This window comes from Protopterus annectens, chromosome 17.part0 (genome assembly GCF_019279795.1).
Source record: "Protopterus annectens isolate FY-2018-M chromosome 17.part0, PAN1.0, whole genome shotgun sequence".
Lineage (NCBI taxonomy): Eukaryota > Metazoa > Chordata > Ceratodontiformes > Protopteridae > Protopterus > Protopterus annectens.
In genome coordinates this window covers 512,079,342-512,100,733 of record NC_056751.1, presented here as the reverse complement: position 1 = coordinate 512,100,733, position 21,392 = coordinate 512,079,342, and the positions used below count along the sequence as shown (strand labels likewise).

Sequence of the window (21,392 nt, the reverse complement as noted above, 5' to 3'; positions counted from 1 at the left end):
TACAGGGTTTCTTTTTTCTTTGTATGTATGTGTCTGTGGCATATACTAATAATAATCTCAAGAGTGTGTGTTGTGAATTCCCTGACATCATGGGGTTCAAATCCAGAGAGGGCACTGTTTGTGTGAACATACTGATGCTTTAAGAGCATATGTTGCAAAACAACAAAGTTAAAAGAAACATCAGGACTGTACTTTTTAGAGGCGATCCTTGTCTGCTTTACAGGGCTTTATCAGACCCAGCCCTGAAGAATCTCTTGCACATGCACAAAACAAACAGCACCATAAACACTAACTCCAGGGACATAAACAGAATGTGATATACAGACAGATATGTGTCCCAAGGGATCCCCACACTATGGAACAGGCTCCCCATGCATATAAAACAGAGTTCATCCCTGACCCTCTTCAAACAAAACCTTGATAGCTAGATGAGAGATCATAAATTTACCCCCAGTCTGTCCTCCATATTCATTATGGACATAGGCCATCAATAAGAAAAGTATTATCTTATCTAAACACCCCCCCTACAAATCCTTAGTTACCTCCCAACTAGCATGTCCACCCTCACATATAAAAGTCTGTATTGTTCAGGCCCCAAGATGTTTGGGGTGCATGGCTATAATTGTAAGGGAGGAGGGAGTTGGCACATACACACACTAGATTGTAGAATCGTACTCATAGCACTAGTACTCTTGTAGATATGTGGAGGACGAACAATGTGTCCTGTGCACACCTGTGGAGTGAAGGCAAGAACATCCCAATGCTTAGATATGTAGTGGTATGTATCAGAGGATATGTAGTTTGCAGCCTTGACATATCTGTGTCTTGCTTACTAACTCATTCACTGCATTCTTTGGTGTGGAGTATGAAATGTGTAACAGTATCAAACTGCCTTCATGTTTGCTTTTCTCTCTGTCATTCAACTTATTCACATGCACTGAGCCTGTCATCAAATACAGTAGATTTGTAAATCAGAAGTGACATTTCAGTACCAAATCGGATGCATGCCCAGGTAGAGTTGCATGATACTACACATACATACATTTCTCTAAAAACTGAATTATCATTATGCCATCATATATAGTCATATAGAGCTTTCCTCAGAGATACAGTAACCATGGAGGAAGTGAACAAAGACCGTGACGCACCCTTCTTCATCTAAGAAGTCAGATAAGTTCTGTCCTTCCAGGTGTGAAGTCTGGAGCCTGTACTATGTGGCTCATCCTCCAATCAGGACATGGGGAAGCTTTGTCAGGCGACTGATTATATAGTCGATGATGCCATGTCTTAGCTACTGACCCTGATTGTAGAAGAAATGCCCCACATTCTAAGGGAGATCTTACAGGTGAGCAAGATTGCACATGGTCCCTGTTCAAGTCAAACAGTGTGTTCAAGCTATCTGCAGTCCACCTGCATGGCATCCCAACCATCAGTGCAGTGGAGCCATGACAGTAACCAGTATCTGGTATCCCAAACTATCCCCATTTCAGCATGTCATGTGACTATGCATGTATCACATGCTTGGAAACCTGCTAAGTTTCAAATTAGTATGTGTACCTGACTAACAAAATGAATGAGTACGACAAGTCTGTGAATGAACTGTGACTGTATACAATAATTCTGCCCAAATTGTTTTTTTTAACTTTATTAGAATATCATATAAAGAATCTAGACAGTTGTTGTTGTTTCTTTTTCAGTTTTTCCCGGTTAGGGGTCTCCACAGTGGAACTCCGGTCCGCTAATGATTGGCAGTTGGTTTTTATGGTGTCGAGTTGCCAGCCCGAGACCCAACCTTCAACAAAGGCACGCCCATTCTACGCATGTCTTTCGAACGCCCACTCGACTGCAGGGAGGACATGTAGACTCCACACAGAAGGCGCTCCCAACCCAAGCCGAGAATTGAACGGGAGAACCTCTTGCTGTGAGGCAACAACGCTACTGCTGCACCACCACGGAAGTCTAAAGAACCTAGACAGTGAACTTACTAGTTCAACATTTTTATTACAAGATTTCGAATATAAAATAACAGAGTAATGGAATTTATAAAATCCTTTTTAATTACTAAATCAATTGTATATAAAAATTAAATATCTGCACTACATACAAGGTGTGTTATGCAACATGATTTTATAATAATTTAGATGAATTAATTATCACATAATGTAGCACAAATTACTCAAATATACTTTATCACCAAGTAATATTATATTTGTCTTGTATTAAGAACAACATAAACCAAAATTTGTAATTAATTAATTTAAGATAATGTTGGTCTCTTTTTAATAGAATTAATTTCAGTTTCACAAACAATAGGGTTATGTTCAAAATTCAGAAGTGGATAATAGACTTTTTTCTAAAATTTGGTTATTTTACATGTGGTGACACCAAAGAAGTGGCATTTGGTCTTGTTTAACAAAAATAACCAAAAAATGAGCACATAATATGAATTTTGACTAAAATTCTGGAAGGAATTTGTAATAATACATATACAATATGCATAATACAATATGTGTTGGCAATAAGTTGTGATCATCACATTACATCTCCATCAGCTTATAATATCTTTGTAAAATATTTTTGCAACTTTGTGGGGAGTAAGAAATATGCTATTTGTAAATTTCTAGGTAGACACTCTCTAAAATAGAGATTATATTGTCTTTTTGACTGAACCTAATATTATCACCTTATCTCTTTAATAAACTTTGGTAATCAGGTCGATCTAAATAACACCAGTAAGAATCTGAAAAGTGATATGTGTGCTTGGCACCCAAGGAGGCAGGAGGAAATAAACCACGAATCTTGCAGTGGAAGCAACAACCAATTTATTAATACATAAACGCCACACAATTCACTGCATTTTCATCCACCAGACTTCATCACATGTAAACGTAAATGAATGAATATCAAGCTGTAGCAACGTTTATACCCCTCCCAAAAGTTTAATTGGATAATAATAGTTTAATTAAAATCAATTAAAATCTTGAGTCACTACAATATCACATGTCCATAGTAGCCATAGAACATAATGCCTCCAGACAAACTAAAAATGAAACATACTATTTGTATCCATACAAAATTTTTTATATACTAAATATAGCTTATTTTAAAAAATACTAAAAATGATATGCAAATATGCTAAATATAAATAATTAGGTTAAAATTTATGAGTCTTATGAATTCTTTGAATGAGTTAATATGAAATCAATAATCCATAATAAACCTACCAAAGTGAAGGAATATTTCTAGAAAATATGTGAAAAAGTTGTTAAAATAATTATGCAATAATTCACATTAAAAACTAGTGAATATAAAATGTAATCCTACTAAAAAATATATGTTATATATAGATATATATATATATATATATATATATATATATATATATATATATATATATATATATATATATATATATATATAAGGCAGATAAAATGCAGAAAAAATATGCACATTTCTTTATAAATTTGTTGCCCTCATTTTCAAAATGGAGGTAATGGAAATATGTTCATTGAGCCCTGGGAATCTGAAGAAGTGACGGCGTCTTCCACTAGTCAATCAGAGAGAGAAACCAGAGATGAGGCTGCTCAACGGAACGGAGCTCTTCCTAAATTTCGCAACACTCATCCGGTACCAAACTTAAATGATAGGGGTCTGAATGGACAGTTTTCTATGTTGAGTGGATGTAGCACTCATGGTCCCTCCTCTGGTTGAACGGCTGTTGTTTCTGAAGATGGTGGTAATGGAATTAACGAATGCACAGAGGCTGCTTCTTTGGCTTCATGGTTTGTCATGTACAATTCATTTTCAAGCTATCAAGGTACTGTAATCAATTCTTCGTCTAATCAGCAGAATAATGAGAATGATAGTGAAATTTCATACAGAGCTAATATCAAAAAACATTCTGACTTAATTTTTAAACACAAAACTTTGGGAATAGATAATTATTATTTGCAGGATTGTATTAAAAGGGGTATAGTACCCAAAGGGTTACGATTTCACAAGTTTCCTAACAATGTGGTGGAAGGCTCTTCCTTCCATGAGGAATTGTTAAGTATTTTTGACCGTAGTGGCTTTGAAGTAATGAAAGCACTTATTAAAGAAAATGAGAGGATTATGGTGCAATTGTACGAAGAGATTGAACATTTAAATGAGATAGTGACTAATGATCTTATGTTTTCTATTGAGACTGAAAAGAGGAAATACTATTTTATTAAGCAACAAGTGGAGGAAAAATGTCATGTCATTTTTAAAAGGAAGTGTGGAAAAATTGATAAGGATTTGAGAGATTACAAACAGAAAAGAGCATATCCCTCCCCAAAAAATGAGAATTTTAGTCGAAGATATTTCCCCGAGAATACTGGACACAATCATAGACCCCATTCTTTTCAGCCGGGGGGGGTACAATGACTGGGGATCTTCGGATAGTAGTGTGACTTATAGGAACAAAGGGGGAGGGGAACAGAATGATTTGGAAAATACTGAATACCCTGAACTTAAGAGATCTGACAGGTTAATACACAAATCACCTGTACAATATTTTTGCAGAGGTCCCCCAAACAGCGTGAGACAATAATGGGAGACAGCAGTAAAGGGGGACAAGTACTTATCCAAGACCGATGGACCACAGGTAATATTACTATAGATGGACCACGTCATACTTTACATGATTTTAATATTTACAATTACAGTAGTGAGGAGATTGATAGGCAGCACTTTTTGCTGTTTTCAAAAGGTTTTAAATGTATCCCTTCTACGAGGGGGGTATCTTGTGGATAGTTTGATAGATTTGGAAAAAGAACTTGGAAATTATGTTTCAGGGGCAACAGCACTGCGGGGCTAATAATGAAATTAGAAGACCTAGTACTTTTAACCCTCCCATGTACCCTCAGTTAAAAAATTTAGAAAGAGAAGTTGAAAATGAAATTAGAAATGCCTTTAGGGGTAGGTGGAAAGGTAAATTTAACCTGACCAAGGAGGAAAAGATACTTTTAAAATCTATACAGGAAAATCAATATCTGAGGGTGATGCAACCTGATAAAGGGGGAGGGGTGGTTTTCATGGACAGTATCTTGTACTCCAGTAAAATGATGGATATGCTTAATGATACCACTAGGTATGTCAGGGTATCCAAGAATGAAATCAATATAGCCTATCGCAAAATTGATTTGGCCTTACGAGATATGCTGGAAGACAATTTAATTAATCATGACACTTTTAAGTATCTTAGTGTGGAAAAACCCCATATACCTGCCATCTTCGGGATTCCCAATGTACATAAATGTGTTGAAGATCCACCCTTGAGACCCATTGTTGCCGCCAATGGCTCTGAAACACACCCTTTGACTAAATTTCTTGATATAAAATTGAAGGATATTTGGGTCAAGGCCAATGGTATTCTCAAGGATTCTTGGGATTTTTTGAGATGCATAAATAGTAACATGTATTTGGATGCTCTCATCTTTGTAACTTTGGACATCCAGGATCTGTTTAACATGATTCCATACACTATAGGCTCAGAATGGTTCCAGGAGACCATTAACCAATATGGGAACCTGGATCAAAATACTTTTTTGTTATACACAGAACTAATGGATTTGGTTCTGGAACAGAGTTTCATATTCTTTGAGGGCAGACTTTTCAAACAGATTCAAGGTGTTGCTATGGGGGCAAGTTGTGCCCCCACTTACGCTTACATTGTGCTTATGGTATGGGAAGAAAAGTTTGTGTTTCAATCAGAATATGCACAATATTGGGCCCATTACAAACGCTACCTGGATGATATTTGTATTTTTTGGAAAGGTAGTGAGAATAAGCTAATAGAATTTATACATTACTTAAATCATACCACTGAATTTTTGAAATTTACTCATCACATTACTTATGACCTAATGAACTTCTTGGATGTTACTATTAAAAAAGATATTCCAGGTCAAGAGTTTACATCATGTGTATATAGGAAAGAAACTTTCGCAAATCTGTACTTATATTTCACTAGCTCACATCCATATAAGCAAAAGAGAAGCATTGTCAAAGGACAATTTATCCGCAGTTGCAGGATGACCTCTTCTGATGTGGACTTTGAGCAAGAAAGTCAGAGAGTTAAGGAAATGTTTCTATCCAGAAAATATCCTATTCATTTAATAGAAGAAGTTTTGGCTGAAGTTAAAAATGGGAGAACTGATAGGTTTGCCCCCGTTCTGGGAAGGGGAGAGGTTGTTGTGACAGTAGGAACGGATTCACAGGCCACTCAATCAAACAAAGGGGTATCATTGCAAGTGGAGAATCAAAGGCCCTTTGGGAGCAATTATGTCATGTTTTATAACCAAAATACATCTAAGGTTAAAAATATTATTACCCAGCATTGGAGTAGGTTCAGTTGTTATTCTGAGCTGGATACTTTGTTTAAAAACCCATTAGGATTCACATATAAAAAAGGAAGAAACCTTAAGGAATTATTGGAGCATAGTTGTACAACTACATCATGTAAAAAATTGGTTACATACAAATGTGGGTTTTGTGCCCAATGTCCATATATACTTAGACAGGATTCTGTATATATTTTACATAGAGAACATCAGATTAGGAGCAGTAGTTTTTCCAATTGCAATAGTGAGGGTTTGATATACTTAGCTCCATGTAAAACCTGTGGTGCATTTTACATTGGAAAAACTACCCGTAAACTCAAAAGAAGAATTTACGGGCATTTAAATGCTATCAGAGTCCATGGTACCAACAATGCCTTGTTTAAACACACAATTATATGGCCCCAAGTAAAATGTTTTTTTTTTGTGGTCCAGCATGATGTGAGGGGGGCCCTTGGGAAAATAGGATAAAGGTCAGAGAAGTATTCTGGCAGTTGTTGTTGGAAGCCAACAGATTCCCAGGGCTCAATGAACATATTTCCATTACCCCCATTTTGAAAATGAGGGCAGCAAAATTATAAAGAAATGTGCATATTTTTTCTGCATTTTATCTGCCTTATATACATATATTTAACATATATTTTTTAGAAGGATTACATTTTATATTCACTGTTTTTTAACGTGAATTATTACATAATTATTTTAACAATTTTTTCTCATATTTTCTAGAAATATTCCTTCACTCTGGTAGGTTTATTATGGATTATTGATTTCATATTAACTCATTAAAAGAATTCATAAGACTCTTATAAATTTTAACATAATTATTTATATTTAGCATATTTGCACATCATTTTTAATATTTTTTAAAATAAGCTATATTTAGTATATAAAAAATTTTGTATGGATACAAATAGTATGTTTCATTTTTAGTTTCTGTGGAGGCATTATGTTCTATGGCTGCTATGGACATGTGATATTGTAGTGACTCAAGATTTTAATTGATTTTAATTAAACTATTATTATCCAATTAAACTTTTGGGAGGGGTATAAAGGTTGCTACAGCTTGATATTCATTCATTTACTTTTACATCTGATGAAGTCTGGTGGATGAAAACGCAGTGAATTGTGTGGCGTTTATGTATTAATAATTTGGTTGTTGCTTCCTCTACAAGATTCGTGGTTTATTTTCTCCTGCCTCCTTGGGTGCCTGGTTTGTTTTTATTTGGTTCCTGGTTTTAGTGGCACCGATCTCCTTGGTGATTTTGATATGTATGCTTAATACAAATTTATATAATGCAAAATAACATAATTTAAATGGGTCATTATTATAACATTGACTGTTAAAATTAGCGAACACCTTTACCTCGACACAATTTACTCAAAACACTAAATCTCAAATAGCCAGAACAGCGATTTGGGCCATTATCAGAAATTTGCCATTTCTTCTACTGTAGTGTGATCTCGGAGTTGGTATATTTAAGTAGGGGGGTGTGGGGCAGAGCCCCCCACTTTATTTTGTTAGTTTTTTTTGTTTGTTTTTTTTTTTGAGGGGGGGGGTTTGTTGGCCCAGCGATTTTTTCCCCTGGGAAAAAAATTGCTGTTCTGGCCATTCGAGATTTAGTGTTTCGAGTAAACTGTGTCGAGGTAAGGGTGTTCGCTGTTTTCAAACAGTTGATGTTATAATATAGACCCATTTAAATGTTACTATCTTCATTAATATAGATGTTATATAATTCAACAGTGTAAGTCTTTGCCCCTATTTCTGTCAAACTGTGGCTTTCTGAAAGTGACTAATCATTCTAATCTAATACATATAAAATCCATGCTTGTCTACAGTATTGTCTATTACAGGTACATAGGTAAATACTAGGCTAGCTAACTAGCCAATTTCCCTTTTTTTTGCTTGAAATAAGTTCTCCCATTGAGTTATAGTTTGGCCCTATGCATCCCATGGTCTATAATTATATATTACTTCTAATGAGAATAACTGGAATCATACCATAAAAAGTTTGAAGGGACTCATGCATGAAATCACTTAGAAGCTGCATCTGTCCATTAGTGGCACAGGGGACAGTCCTGGTGAAAATTTTCTGTTTCCCATCCATAGTTCTAAGTTGTACTTGAAAATGGACAGGGATTAACTTTGTTTTATGCAGAATAGGAGTCCGTTCCACAGTAGCGGTATCCTCTGCAAAATATTCTTCTCCCTCCAAAATGTTCTGTTGATGTTGCAAAAGAGGTTTAGATATCTAAAACAAGTATTTCTGATGCCATTTGAATTGCTTGTGTGTAGTTAATCAATAATGGGTCAGAGGATGCTTTATATGCCGAACACAGGTAAGTTCTTGGCTGTCTGCCAGATATAGACTACAGTGACAGAGCTTTGAGTTGGTCCATGTAGGACATGTTATTTAGGCCTTGCATACTTTTAGTAAGGGATCTCTGTGGGTATTCTAGTTGTTGCATATGTCTGGACAGACACATGCCAAAGGGGGCATTATTCAAGGATTGACCCAATGAGGGCTGAGTAAAGGGGACAATGACATCCCTAGATCAAGACACAATCCCTTTGTTTATAAACTGTGCAATATAGAAGGACTTTCTTTCAATACTACACACATGTTAGTCAAAAGTTAGGTCATGGTTCACATAAGTTCCTAAATCCTGAACATCTGGGTCAGCTCTTAGAATCATATTGTCAATGGAGTATATCCCTGGGGTGGAGGACATAAAGGATACAGTAATGCATTTTTTGGCATTTAGTTTCAGACCATGATTTTGATACCAGTTATTTATTTAAGGCAAACCTTCATGCAGGATGGCTAAGTCATTTGGGGATTCAATGACTGCTCCTAACTTGCAGTCATCTGCAGACTTAGTCAGCCTGAGCCCAAAGGGGAGAGGTCCCAGTACAATACCCTAGGGGACTCCACTAGTGACTGATCTTTGTTGAGGTAACTTCCCCTATTTTAATTATCTGTGTCTTATCTGTGAGCCTGTTGGCAATCCAGTTGGTGACACAGGGGTTAATTTCTAGTTTATTTAGCTTTTCTACTATGCCTGAGCAAGGAATTGTGTCAAAAGCTCTGTCCATGTTGAAGTATGCGGTGTGTACCATTTTGCCTTCGTCTATTGCTTTGGTGACTTTTTCAAAAAATTCCACCACCTTGAGTAAGCATGATCTGCACTTGATGAATCCAAACTGAAACAGTAAAATTTTCGTTAATTATTAATTGCTAAATATTATTGATAAAATAATGGTTCATTTTAACAACTAAACCAATAAGGGAAACCACTTAGTCTCAAATTCATAATTTGTTTACATTACAGCATGAATAAATCTGAGTGTAAAGGTTAACAGGATAGAGTAAACGTCCGTTTTATAATAATGCATATTGTGTATAAAGTATTTAAGACCTTTAATACAATAGCTATACTTCTACATTCCCAATCCTACCAACTCAAATTATATAATTAATATCTTCAATTTTCTATTAGCAGCTAGATTTAGAGTGATTTTATATGTTCATACTAGGCTAACTGGCCTTGTGTGCCATTTTAAGCCTAGCCAATTGCCCCATATGTGAATCAAACCCTGCACCTTGTATCTGTAAGGTAAAAATCTTAGCTATTATTGTTAACCTCGCAATCACTTATAATCTAATAGATTCATAGGTGTGTACTAGGCTAATGGCACTGAAGCCTTTACAAGCCTAGCCCATAGGATTACCCTGGCATCGTGCCACCCGACCTTAGTTCCCAGTGCTTCTGTCGAGTAAAGCCACTGGAGTGATCCCGGGGTGAATTTTCTATTTCCCATCCACTCATCAAGATTTCTCAGTGAGGTACTCTGTTTGACATGTATGGGAAGTCTATTCCATAGCATGGGCAGTCTCTGGGTTATGAACCTGTCCCTCCAGCATGTTCTTTTGATTGTGGTAATGAAGTAGAGGTCTCTGGAGCATGTGGTGTGGAGGGATTGGGATTTCATTAGATGTAGCTTTTCTAACAGAGCTAGGTCAGACATGGCTTTGTAAGTCAAGCAGAGATCGCCTCTAAGTAGGCAATATGAGACAGAGAATAGTTGGAGTTTTTTGAGTCTGTCCATATAGGACAAGTGTTTAAGGCCTAGGATCCTCTTTGTGAGGTACTTTTGTGGCCTCTCCAGTTGTTGCAGGTGTATAGTGAGGTATGTCTTTCCCCTTTGCAGAATATGTTTTACATATCCAGTGAACTGTTACTTTAACAATGGATCACAAATTATGTGATTCAATATCATGGAATCCTAATCTTCCTTTATCTCATGTTCTACTGTAATTATTGAAAAAATTCATTTTATGCTGAGATACTTACCTCCAATATGCAGATTGAGTAAACAGGATACTCAGTAATACATTTATAGGAAAGCAGTGCCTATAGCAAAATTAAACACTGGAAGAGAAAAGGGGATCTCTCAGCTGGCAAGCTGATGCCCTTAAGAAAACAGGGCCAAGTCAATATGTCTGGTAATGTCCTAGTCACAGGTGACTTTATAGTGATATATTCAAATGTACCACTCACCAGGCTGAGCAAAGAAAGGATAATAGTATACTTTCTTGATGGTGCCAGGATCCACCATGTCATTTGTACTTTCAGTCCCTTCATTCAAGCTACACGTATGACTTGATCATTGTGCTCATGGGAGTAAATTACTTTATACATACCTCCTTGCATCATAAGAAGAGACACAGGATAGACATCTTAGAATGTGTCTGAGGCTGGTGTAAAATTAGTCTTGAGTAGTGTCCTGTCATCATAATGAATGATGCCACAATACAAAAGATAACTGACTAACTATTGGCTTAGTTACTGTGACCATTCCAAGGGGTTCCAATGTGTATTAGCCAGGGATGTTATGACTTGCAGCCCTACCTGCTTTGCCAGGGATGGTCAGCACCTTTCTCCACCCCCATATCCCCTTTTTTAGGCAAGGTCAGTTCTCCCCATGCTGCCATCATAGTAAACAAAAAATGAAGACCATATAAAAGTAGTTTTGCTCAACAATACAAGCATAAATAAGAAGTTGCACTCCTTAATAGCTTTCCTCTAACATATAGATATCTACATTGTTAATGAAACATGGTCTCAGTCTAATGACAGCATCATCTCAGTTTCATATTTAAATGCTTGTCACTCATTCAGACCTTCCTCTAGGATGACTACATTGTAGGTGGTTGCATGACTGTACTCCCAAGAAGCCCAATCACATAAAGACTCATAAGGCAAGATAATGACCTCTACATCCTACTTAGAATCACTAAGAGTCAATACTGTATCATAGCCAACATAATCCTCTCCATGTTAACCACAGCCCACAATGCACATCTAAACAAACTAGAGTCCCTACCAGTTAAACCTAATGCTATCCTCTTAGGAGATTTGAACTATCCTTCACAAACAGGGAAACCTACAATACCACAAATAAGTATGCACAAAGCTTCCTAGATGAACCAGCTCATGCCCCAGCTAAGGGCTCAAAAATATTGGAACTAGTTCTCATAAATGTTACCACAGTATGCTCTACATTAAAAGTTGCCACATCACTGGTCAAATCTGACTATGTTGCGCAACTTATAAACAAAAGTATGGCATCTAGGTCCAAGGAGTCATTGTTCCACTGTATTCAGCATTCAACAGACCTATCATTGAGTATAATGCCACCTTGAAAATGTACCTAACCAGGCATATCCAACAACTGGAACATCCACAGAGGTTCATCAGTAAAAGAATACAGGGCATAACTAAAATGTCCTATGCAGACCACCTCAAGGCTCTATCCCTGTATTTTGTCTCCTACAGTCTGTTGAGGGCAGATCTATGCCTAGCAAACAGTGCATTGTCAGACCCCACTCTGATGGACTTCCTGCATATCCACAAAAAAGAGCATGCCCACCACCACAAAAAAGAGCACCAGAATTACCCATTCTAAAGACTTAATCCTTGTCTGTGATATAAATAGGACCTGCTGGAGAGACAGGTATGTATCCTAGAGACTACCCTGTCTCTGGAACAGGCTCCCCATTCATGTGAAACAGAGTTCCTCCCTAACCCAGTTTAAGTGTAACTTGGACAATTGGGTAAGGAACAGGAAATTCATCCCTGGCTTGGCACCTATGTCTCTAATGGACACAGGCAACCTTAAAAATGTTTCATCTCCCAAGTCCCTGCCCACTATGCTTACCAAGAGTACCAGAACTTGTCTGATTTGGGATGCCTGGCTAGGGTTAAAAAGGACCTTGTGGTCAGTTCAGATGGGTATTTGGCTTTTGTGATGCAACAATACTTGATATCCAAATGAATTAGACCGGTTAATTTGTTATGTTTTGCTAATGTTTCATCCTTACTGTGTGTCTACTTTTGAGATGTCAATCAGTTTCAATAGTGGGATGTATGCATAATGATCGAATGATCCCTTAGTTTTCTAACCTATTTAAAAATATCCCAATATTCATTTATCAACATCTCTTTCATTATTGTTTTTACTACTGGACTGTATGATGTTCAGATTTCTATCACTCCAAGTTTCTCGGTTGCTGCACAACTTAAGTGGGCTGTTCATTATTCTTTTATGGCATATACTCCTGATGTTACTTCATTTTTGGAAGTAATTCTTGCTTTATATATTCTTGCTACTGGCAATGGAGCTGTACAGTATATATCCCAAACTTTTAATGAATGTCTTTACTTTAAGGGAAGAGTATACTTACCGGTGACCATACCAGATGCTGCCCCTGAGTCAGTTAGAACTATTGTTACTATGTTTTAAATTTTATGTATTAGCTTTATGGGTTCAAACACAAAAATATTACTTTCAGGATCTGTTTGAATTGCCAAAGCTTGCAATGCAAAGTTCTGGAATGTAGAGATTAAATGACCAAAACTCTAACTTACATTTATTAAGTCTGTAATTGCCATTTCCTGGAATATTCCCTTTTCTCTGATATGCCAGCCTCAGAGCTGATGTATATAAGTTTGGGGGTGGGGGCATGCCTCCTTGAAAAAAAAAGTTGAAAGGAGAAAATCAATGTTTCAATGTTTGATAGTTGATTGTCGCCTGTATTTTTTTGCATTTTGGGCTTGGCATTGCGAGTCTTGACTTTTCAGTAGAGATCCATTGCTTTCTCTGCATTTTATTTATGAGGGTGCTATATCCATCTCTTATACCCACATTTGTTTTTAATTGTCTTAATTGTTTGGGTTTCTTTGAAAGGTATTTGTATTAGTTAATTTAATAGTCTAGTTATTAGCTGGCTTTTAATGAAGACCAGCTTGTGCAAAAATCTTATTCTTTCCCCTGGAAGAGACAGTTTGCCCCTCACTGGGAAAGTATCTTTGAGTCTTACATTCTGATCTGTTAATTAGCCTGTTTACATTTTTATTGTACGTGTTAAAAACTCTTATGATTCAGGTAAGTTTTTTGTCATGGAATGTTCTTATGGTTCAGCTCTTCTTTGTGCATTTCTGTTTGATGTTTAAACTTAGCTCTCTGTCTTTACCATTCTGAGATTTACAGTATTCTATGTTCTAATTCTTCTTCTTCTTCTTTCGGCTTTTCCCGGTTAGGGGTCACCACAGCGGATCACCTGTCCGCTCAGGATTATGTTCTAATAATTATTGTAAGTACATATTACTGCTTCAGTGCTTTGTTACTTTCTTCCTTAGCTTTCCCTTTGTTTAATGACTTTGATCTATTGTATACATCATTCTGAATCTGGAACAGAATATGTCTCTCTGGGAATCCTGATTACTCTTTTGGAATTTCTATATTTTATATTGCATATTGGGGTTTGGGTACTAAGTAATGGTTTTATTTTAAAATCTTCAAATTTGTTTCTGGATTTGATGTAATATCATAAATAATGTGTGCTTTTTCTCTTGTCATGTGCCCTTAACTTAATATCTTAGTATTCCTAACAATGACACACTTGTCAAGTCTACTAGTCCCTTTGCACAGTAATTATTCTGATGAAGATTGATCTTTGTCTGCAATATATCTGTCTGCAACAAAACAGGCAAATAATGCATCTATAGAGATAGCTTCCTTTAGCTGTGTGGAACTTTGGCTGTAGCTTTTAACTAATAGTAATTACACATTTCATACTTGTGTGCATAACTTGTATGCTGTGCTTTTGTGTACCATTTTTGTATCTCTCTATTGTCTGTCTAATATGTCTTTGTAAGCAGTAACTTTCAACCTTTTCAAATATTGTAGATTTTGAAAACTGCGGCTTAGCCAGTAAAGTTCTCTGAAATCTGCAGTCTTCAGTTTTCAGCATATTATCTGTAACATGCAATGCAAGTACTGGAAGTAACAAAATGAGCTAGACACAATGAAACTTAATTTGAGCAGCATTCCTTTGACTAAGGAATGAGTTTCCCACTCATCACCAAAATACAAATTGTTACCTTTGAAGTAACAGATTACAGTGAGCTAAGGGCTAGCCAACAGGATTTACAATGCCTTACAAATGCTTTTAGAGTAATTATTGAAATAAGGCTTTTATTCATTAAAATAAACAGAAATGTTCATTGTGTCATAAAATGAGAAAGCAATTTTTAATTTATTTATTTATTTATTGTGCTGGTTACATAGCAGAGACCAGTTTAAAAAGAACACAGACTGTATATCTGAAACTGACATTCCTTTTAAAACTCAGGTATGAATACTCAAATAGCATTGCATCACCCAAAGTGCTTAGTATAAAGAGCCTATTAATATTAACATATTATCAGCATGCTGCAATGATGGCTGCACACTCTGACAAAGCTGAGCTCATCAATGAACTGTTTGCTTGAAAATATTTTACTTGCCCTAAGGCTGTATGACCTCAGAGAAGCTTGTATTAAGTAAGGGGTGCAGGAGATAAAGCCCACTGCATGAGAGTATGGAATCTGTCCCTCACTATATCCATTAACTTGTCATTTTCTTCTTTGAAGTCTTGTTTTGAAGAAATGGTCCACTGATTAATTTCTCTTCAGTTAAACGTTCTATCACTTAATGTAACCCTTCCTGAAAGATGTGCCTTTGGAGAGTTTGTGCTTACCATAATATAGCTAATTAGCTACCAAAACATTCTCAGTTGGACATTCAAAAGCTATAACAGTCACACCTTAACTTATCCCCTTAGTAGAGCCTGGCCATTGGAGTGTAGCCTATGCCCAATAAAGCTCGGAGTCTTTGAATTTCCTCCTGCCTTGTTTTATTTATTTATTTTGATTATTTTTATTATTTTTCCGATGTACTATAGCATCAATGTCTTTATACGTGATTGCTTAATGAATATTGAACATACTTGAACATCGTTTTGAACATACAAGATTGTGTCGCTCTGGTTTAATTTTGATTTAGTTCCACACTACCAAAGAGTTATTAAAGTACCACAGCTCACAGAAGGGAAATTGCAGATTTTGATAACTACAAATCAGTGCATTTTAATACTCTAAACAGATGTATTCTGGCACTTTTGCCAAGTCTCAGTATTTATCCTGTAATTTTTAATATAATAGTATATTCAGGCATATGAACAATTGTAAAACCTGTTATTTTTGCTTTAAAAGCTCTATTTATGTGAAACAAAAATTGCAGTAGTCACCTAAATTATGCACATAGCTGTCATTCAGGCAAGTTCAGCTGTAGATATATATATATATTTGGCAGTAATACTTGCTTGTTTTATCCTGTTTATTGTGTCATAGGTGTCCTTTCTATGCTTATTTGGTGATGTAATATATTTGATATAGTTGATATTACACAATCTGTGCTACTCAGAATTTGCAATGGTCATTAGTTTACATGCAGAATATGTTATTTAAAAGACTAATAAAAAATACTATAGCCTTTAACCTGAATGTTAATTGCATTTAATTGTATGACTTTCAGGCATGCAGATCTTATTGTAGAGGTTGCCCATCCTCAGACAGTGAAGGAATATGGTGAAGAATTCCTACGATATGCAGATTTCATGGTATGAATATTTTTTATATAGGGACCTGTATAAGGCATGGTGGGAAATAACATACCATTATTGTGTGTTCACCTGCGAGACAAGCAGGATATTTCGTCAACCATGCAATCATTTATCTTGAATGATAAAGAATAGCAAGATATGTATCTATCTTTATTCCAACACTGAAGCCTGTTAATCCAGGATTATCAGTGTTACCCCACTCCAGCCTCCATCCCAGTGGCTTGGCAGAGACAATAAGCAAGCCTTCCTTTTTATTTATTTCTTAACCAGCAAAACTCATTAGACACAAATATCTAATTTTTTATATGTCAGCATGTTTTTTCACAACAGGCAATGTTCTTTACAAAATGTCCCTCCATTGTCCTCCAGTCATGCTATTTGCAGCTGTTTTCCTACTCATATTTCCTATAATGACTGACTAGGACTGATGCCTACTGTGGTAAGTAATACCAATATGACCAGTACAGCAGACTAATGATTACCTACTCAAATAAATCATAGGTATAAAAAAAACAAATCAGTGCAACTATAACTTGTATCATGACTATTATTCAGTCATGTTTTCGGAAAGAGTGGCATTGACTATGCTGACTATATGCTTGATAAGCTATGGATATACATTTTCCCTCATACTTTATTCAGCCTTCCCTGTCCTGTTCTCATGTGCTTTGAAACCCATTCATTCGCAATCTGAGGGGAAACTAAACTGATAAGTCTGAAAGTACTGTACCTGTGTAAATTTTGTTATGAGACATTAGATTTCTTGGTAGTGTCTGATGATGAATGCTATGGTAGAAAACTATCATTGCTAGTTGTAAATGCTTTTCTATAAGTTTGCACACTGACTGACTACAGAACACTGGACTGGACACAGGCAGTGGGTGTACATACTCTTGACTTGATACATATAAGGAGAGGATGAGCTCAGTAAGAAAATGTGCCCCAAACTGTTTCTCTTTGGTTTTGAAAAAGAAAACTGAATAATGTTGGAAATACACAACAGCTGTATGTTTACACAAGGATAGTAGTAAGCTTAAAAGACATGGCACCTCTAACCTGCGTCAGATTTCAGAATGTATATTGTGTGTTCTGGTATTCTGAATCCATTGCAAAGTCTAACATAAATGCTGGCTCCGTGAAATTTATGTCTATCCCTGGTTTTCTACATCCTCAATGCCTCTTGTTACATGGTGTCAAAAGTATTTGAAAATGAGTTATTTCAGGTTTTGTAAAAGAAATAGTGCAAAATGCAGCTGCCAGGAAATATCTGTCAGAGTAATTTGTTTAAGATCTGGCAATTGTATATCTAGAAATTCAGCTTACTTGTGAATGTGACCAAAATATCTGAGAAGCCTGAGAAAGTATTGTGCGCAGAGTTTCTGCATATCCCATAAGAAGAATTGGAAGTGTACATTATATCTGGGTTTCAGGATAAAACAAAAGTCTTAGCATTACTTTGAGCCAACAAAGAATCTGCCGCATTTCCACTATATGTTCTTGATGACATAATATGGTCCTACTGAATCTTTCCATGCTTATGCTAGTGACTTAAAGAACTATTTCAAAGACTGGGGATGGAAACTGGGATTCATTAGCTCAAGTTAGAATTTTTTGTGGTATCAGAAATTATCAGACAAGATGCAAAGTATTAAGATAATAAAGTCCAAGGCTATAGGAAGCACCCCACTGAAATGAAAGGCAATAAAGATGCTATTTATTTTCCAGTTTTACACAGAAGACATTAACGTTCACAATGGCACATACATTTTCGTCTATAAAGACTTCATCAGATAAGCTTCCTGTGTTCTCTCCCTCAATTTATACAAGCAGCAATTAAAAAGCCACCAATAAAATGCTTAGCCTGAAAAACAAAGATTGCTAATTCTTGCTTTGTACTGCTGTTTAAAACTTTGTTCTCACACTGAAACAGTAGCTAAAACCACTTTTTAAAAGCTTACTTATACATTAAAATATTGGCAAACAAAACTATCAGTAAAAACATTAAAAAGTGCATCATAACCATTGAATGTATGTATATAAAAAAGATGTTTAAATATATGTGCAAGAACATATAAAAATATACTTATTTAAAAAGACTTTCGACTTTTCCCGGTTAGGGGTCGCCACAGCGGAACTCCGGTCTGCTCATGATTGGCAGTGGATTTTACGGTGCCAAGTTGCCAGCCCGACACCCAACCTTCAACAAAGGCACGCCCATTCACGTTTGCACCTACCTGCATGTCTTTAACGTCACTCAACCGTGGGGAGAACATGCAGACTCCACACAGAAGGTGCTTCAGCCGAGAATCGAATGGGAGAACCTCTTGCTGTGAGGCGACAATGGTAACCGCTGCACCACCACGGCTGAGAAATATGCTTATTTAATTTTCTTAAAATCATAATACAATGTCTCCTTCAAGTGGTTAGAATAGAAAATGCACCCTTAATTCCAAAAATTAAGGAAAAAATTGTGTAGGCTCACAGTAAGTGTGATAATCTTTCCAGAACAGTTCTAAATATTGTAAAAGCACACCATGAAATTATTAAAAACTCTAAAAATAGGAAGATAGGAACAAAGGGGGTCTATAGTTTAGCAGCCCTTAATTTTAATAATGGAGCAATAGAAATATTCTCATTTAAACCAGGGGCTTTAACAGTGTCCAAGGTCACCTGCCAAAATAGCTCACGATATTTAAGTCTGGTTTCGCATGGACCCTCTCTAGCATCTGGAAGAACAGTCTCAAGAACAAAGAAAGAAAAACTTGTATGTTCACACCTCAAACTATGTTTGTACAAAGCATTCTTGTCATTCTTTGTCCTAATGTCGTACAAATGCTCATAAATACATTTTTTAAATTTTCGTTAAGTCTTGCCCACATAATGAGAATATTTCAGTTGCAAAAAACTGGAACACACTCCCTTTAGCCCTTTGACTACTTAAAGACAAAAATGCCTTCAGGAAACAGCTTAAATCTTTTTTCCTATCAAATTGGATATGTTCATGCTCTAAACTAATACCCATGAAACATTCAGGGATAACCTAACTTAACTGCATTACTTCTAGCTCTCTCTCTTACTACTACCTACACATTTTTTCCGTCATATTCCATACTTGTTAGCTCATGTTACACTCAATTCCCATAAGCCCTTATTACAGTTCTTTAATTTATTTATTAACTTCCTAAGTTCACACAACTTGATCTGTATATTTACTTACTTCATGCCTAGTACCTTGGTTCAGCAATGTATTGACTTTAGTCTTACCATATTTCTGCTTAGTTTCTTGCCATACTACATGAAAATGTCCATATATGCATTGTATTGTATTTTTATCCTTTCTATATATTCCTTTATTGCATGTTATGTAATTACTTCAGAAGTAGGTATACTTAAAATGTGATCTGTGTTTATCTTTGTTCTTACTATTTGTTTACTTAAACTTTTTTTTGGGGAGCTTTTCTCCTCGGGCCGCTGCTGAAAAAGGGCTTCTAAGAACCCAGACAGACTAACCTGGTTAACAAATGTAAAAATAAAATAAATAAATAAATAAATCTTTGTTTTTCACTTTAAGCATTTTATTGGAGGCTGCTTGTACAAATTGAGGGAGAGAACACAAGAAGCTTATCTGATAAAGTCTTTTTATAGATGAAAACATATGTGCTACTGTGAACGCTAATGTCTTCTGTGTGAAACTGTGGAAAATAAAGAGCGTTTTTATTGCCTTTCGTTTCAATGGGGTGCTTCATACACCCTTGGACTTTATTTTTGTTTATTGGTTATTGCTTTGAAGGCTAGTTATTCCTCAATTTTAAACATTTACTGGTTGTTTTTCCTTGTGGAATATGGAAAGCCCTATTTCTTTACCTCAAGCAGAGAGAGGGAGGAGGGATAAAATAGGCAAAATGCGAAAGCTGATTGGGCAGCTTTCACAACTTGTGGACTTACTGACACCCATTGGCCACTCCCTTGCTGCCTTGCTTTCATCTGAGACTATACCAGGCAATCAGGAAGCACTGAGAAATGGTGAAAAATGGATGGTGACTGCTGTTAATGGGGAAGGAGAGCAGCCTGCATTTAGTGGAGTGGCACTTAATTTACAGACTGGTCAGAATGTCGGTGGAGTGGCACTTAATTTACAGACTGGTCAGAATGTCAACAACAGTCAGGATATTGGTGTTCCTAACCTCTTTTCAACCCAGGTGGCATCTGGATTTAACTTTAATGAAGGACAAGGAGTTCCTGGGACTTCTCGAGTTCCCCAGAAACACAGTGACTGTTTTAACTTTAACAACAGGGATGGGGGAACTGTTAAGCCCAGGCAGCCTTTTTCTGCCTGGCTGGTTGAAAAAAAATAAATTTAACTTTAACACACCCAGGGAACTTTCGGCTGTACCTAATGAACCTGACACTTACAATAACTGTCTTAACAAATTGGCTGATTTACTGGGCAAATATAAAGTGCTCAATATTGACAATGAGTATTTAAAAGAATGCTTAAACAGAAATATTGTTTCTAAAGGACTGCAAGTTTATAAGTTTCCTAACAATGTGGTGGTGGGTTCTGACCTACATAATGAGTTATTGGAAGTCTTTAATAAATGTGATTTAGACATTGTTAGGATGGTAATTAAGCAGAATGAACTGACTATGGTTGAGTTGCACAAAACTGTTGAACACCCTAACTCCCATATAACTAATGACCTTATGCACACTCTAGAAACTGAGAAATGTAAATATTTTGCTATTTTAGATAAGAGATGAAAAATGTACTGTGAATATTAATAGGAAGATCAAAAAATTAGAGAGGGACATTGTTGAATACAGGGAGAAGTGATGTTACCCCACCCCAAAGGGGAACAGAAAAGACAATTCCCTGATGAACACGAACATGGGAACAGTTCTAATGTTAATTTTGGTGGTGATGATGGATCTCTTGGTGATAATCACCCTGACCCTTTAGAGTATCCTCCCCTCTGCCATTCAGAGAAGTTACAGAACCAGAGGGCCCCTCAATACTATT

The 21,392-nt window shown here is 36.3% G+C and overlaps 1 protein-coding gene across 2 annotated transcripts in view; it reads left to right on the top strand.

The window, feature by feature from the left end:
• The window catches only part of ASPDH (aspartate dehydrogenase domain containing), a 647,432-nt gene that overhangs the window by 422,120 nt on the left and 203,920 nt on the right, over positions 1 to 21,392 (top strand). For both annotated transcript variants that reach the window (XM_044058976.1, XM_044058975.1), the window contains one exon: positions 16,285 to 16,369. In XM_044058976.1, the coding sequence (XP_043914911.1) occupies positions 16,285 to 16,369 (85 nt within the window). The remainder of the gene's footprint in view (positions 1 to 16,284; positions 16,370 to 21,392) is intronic.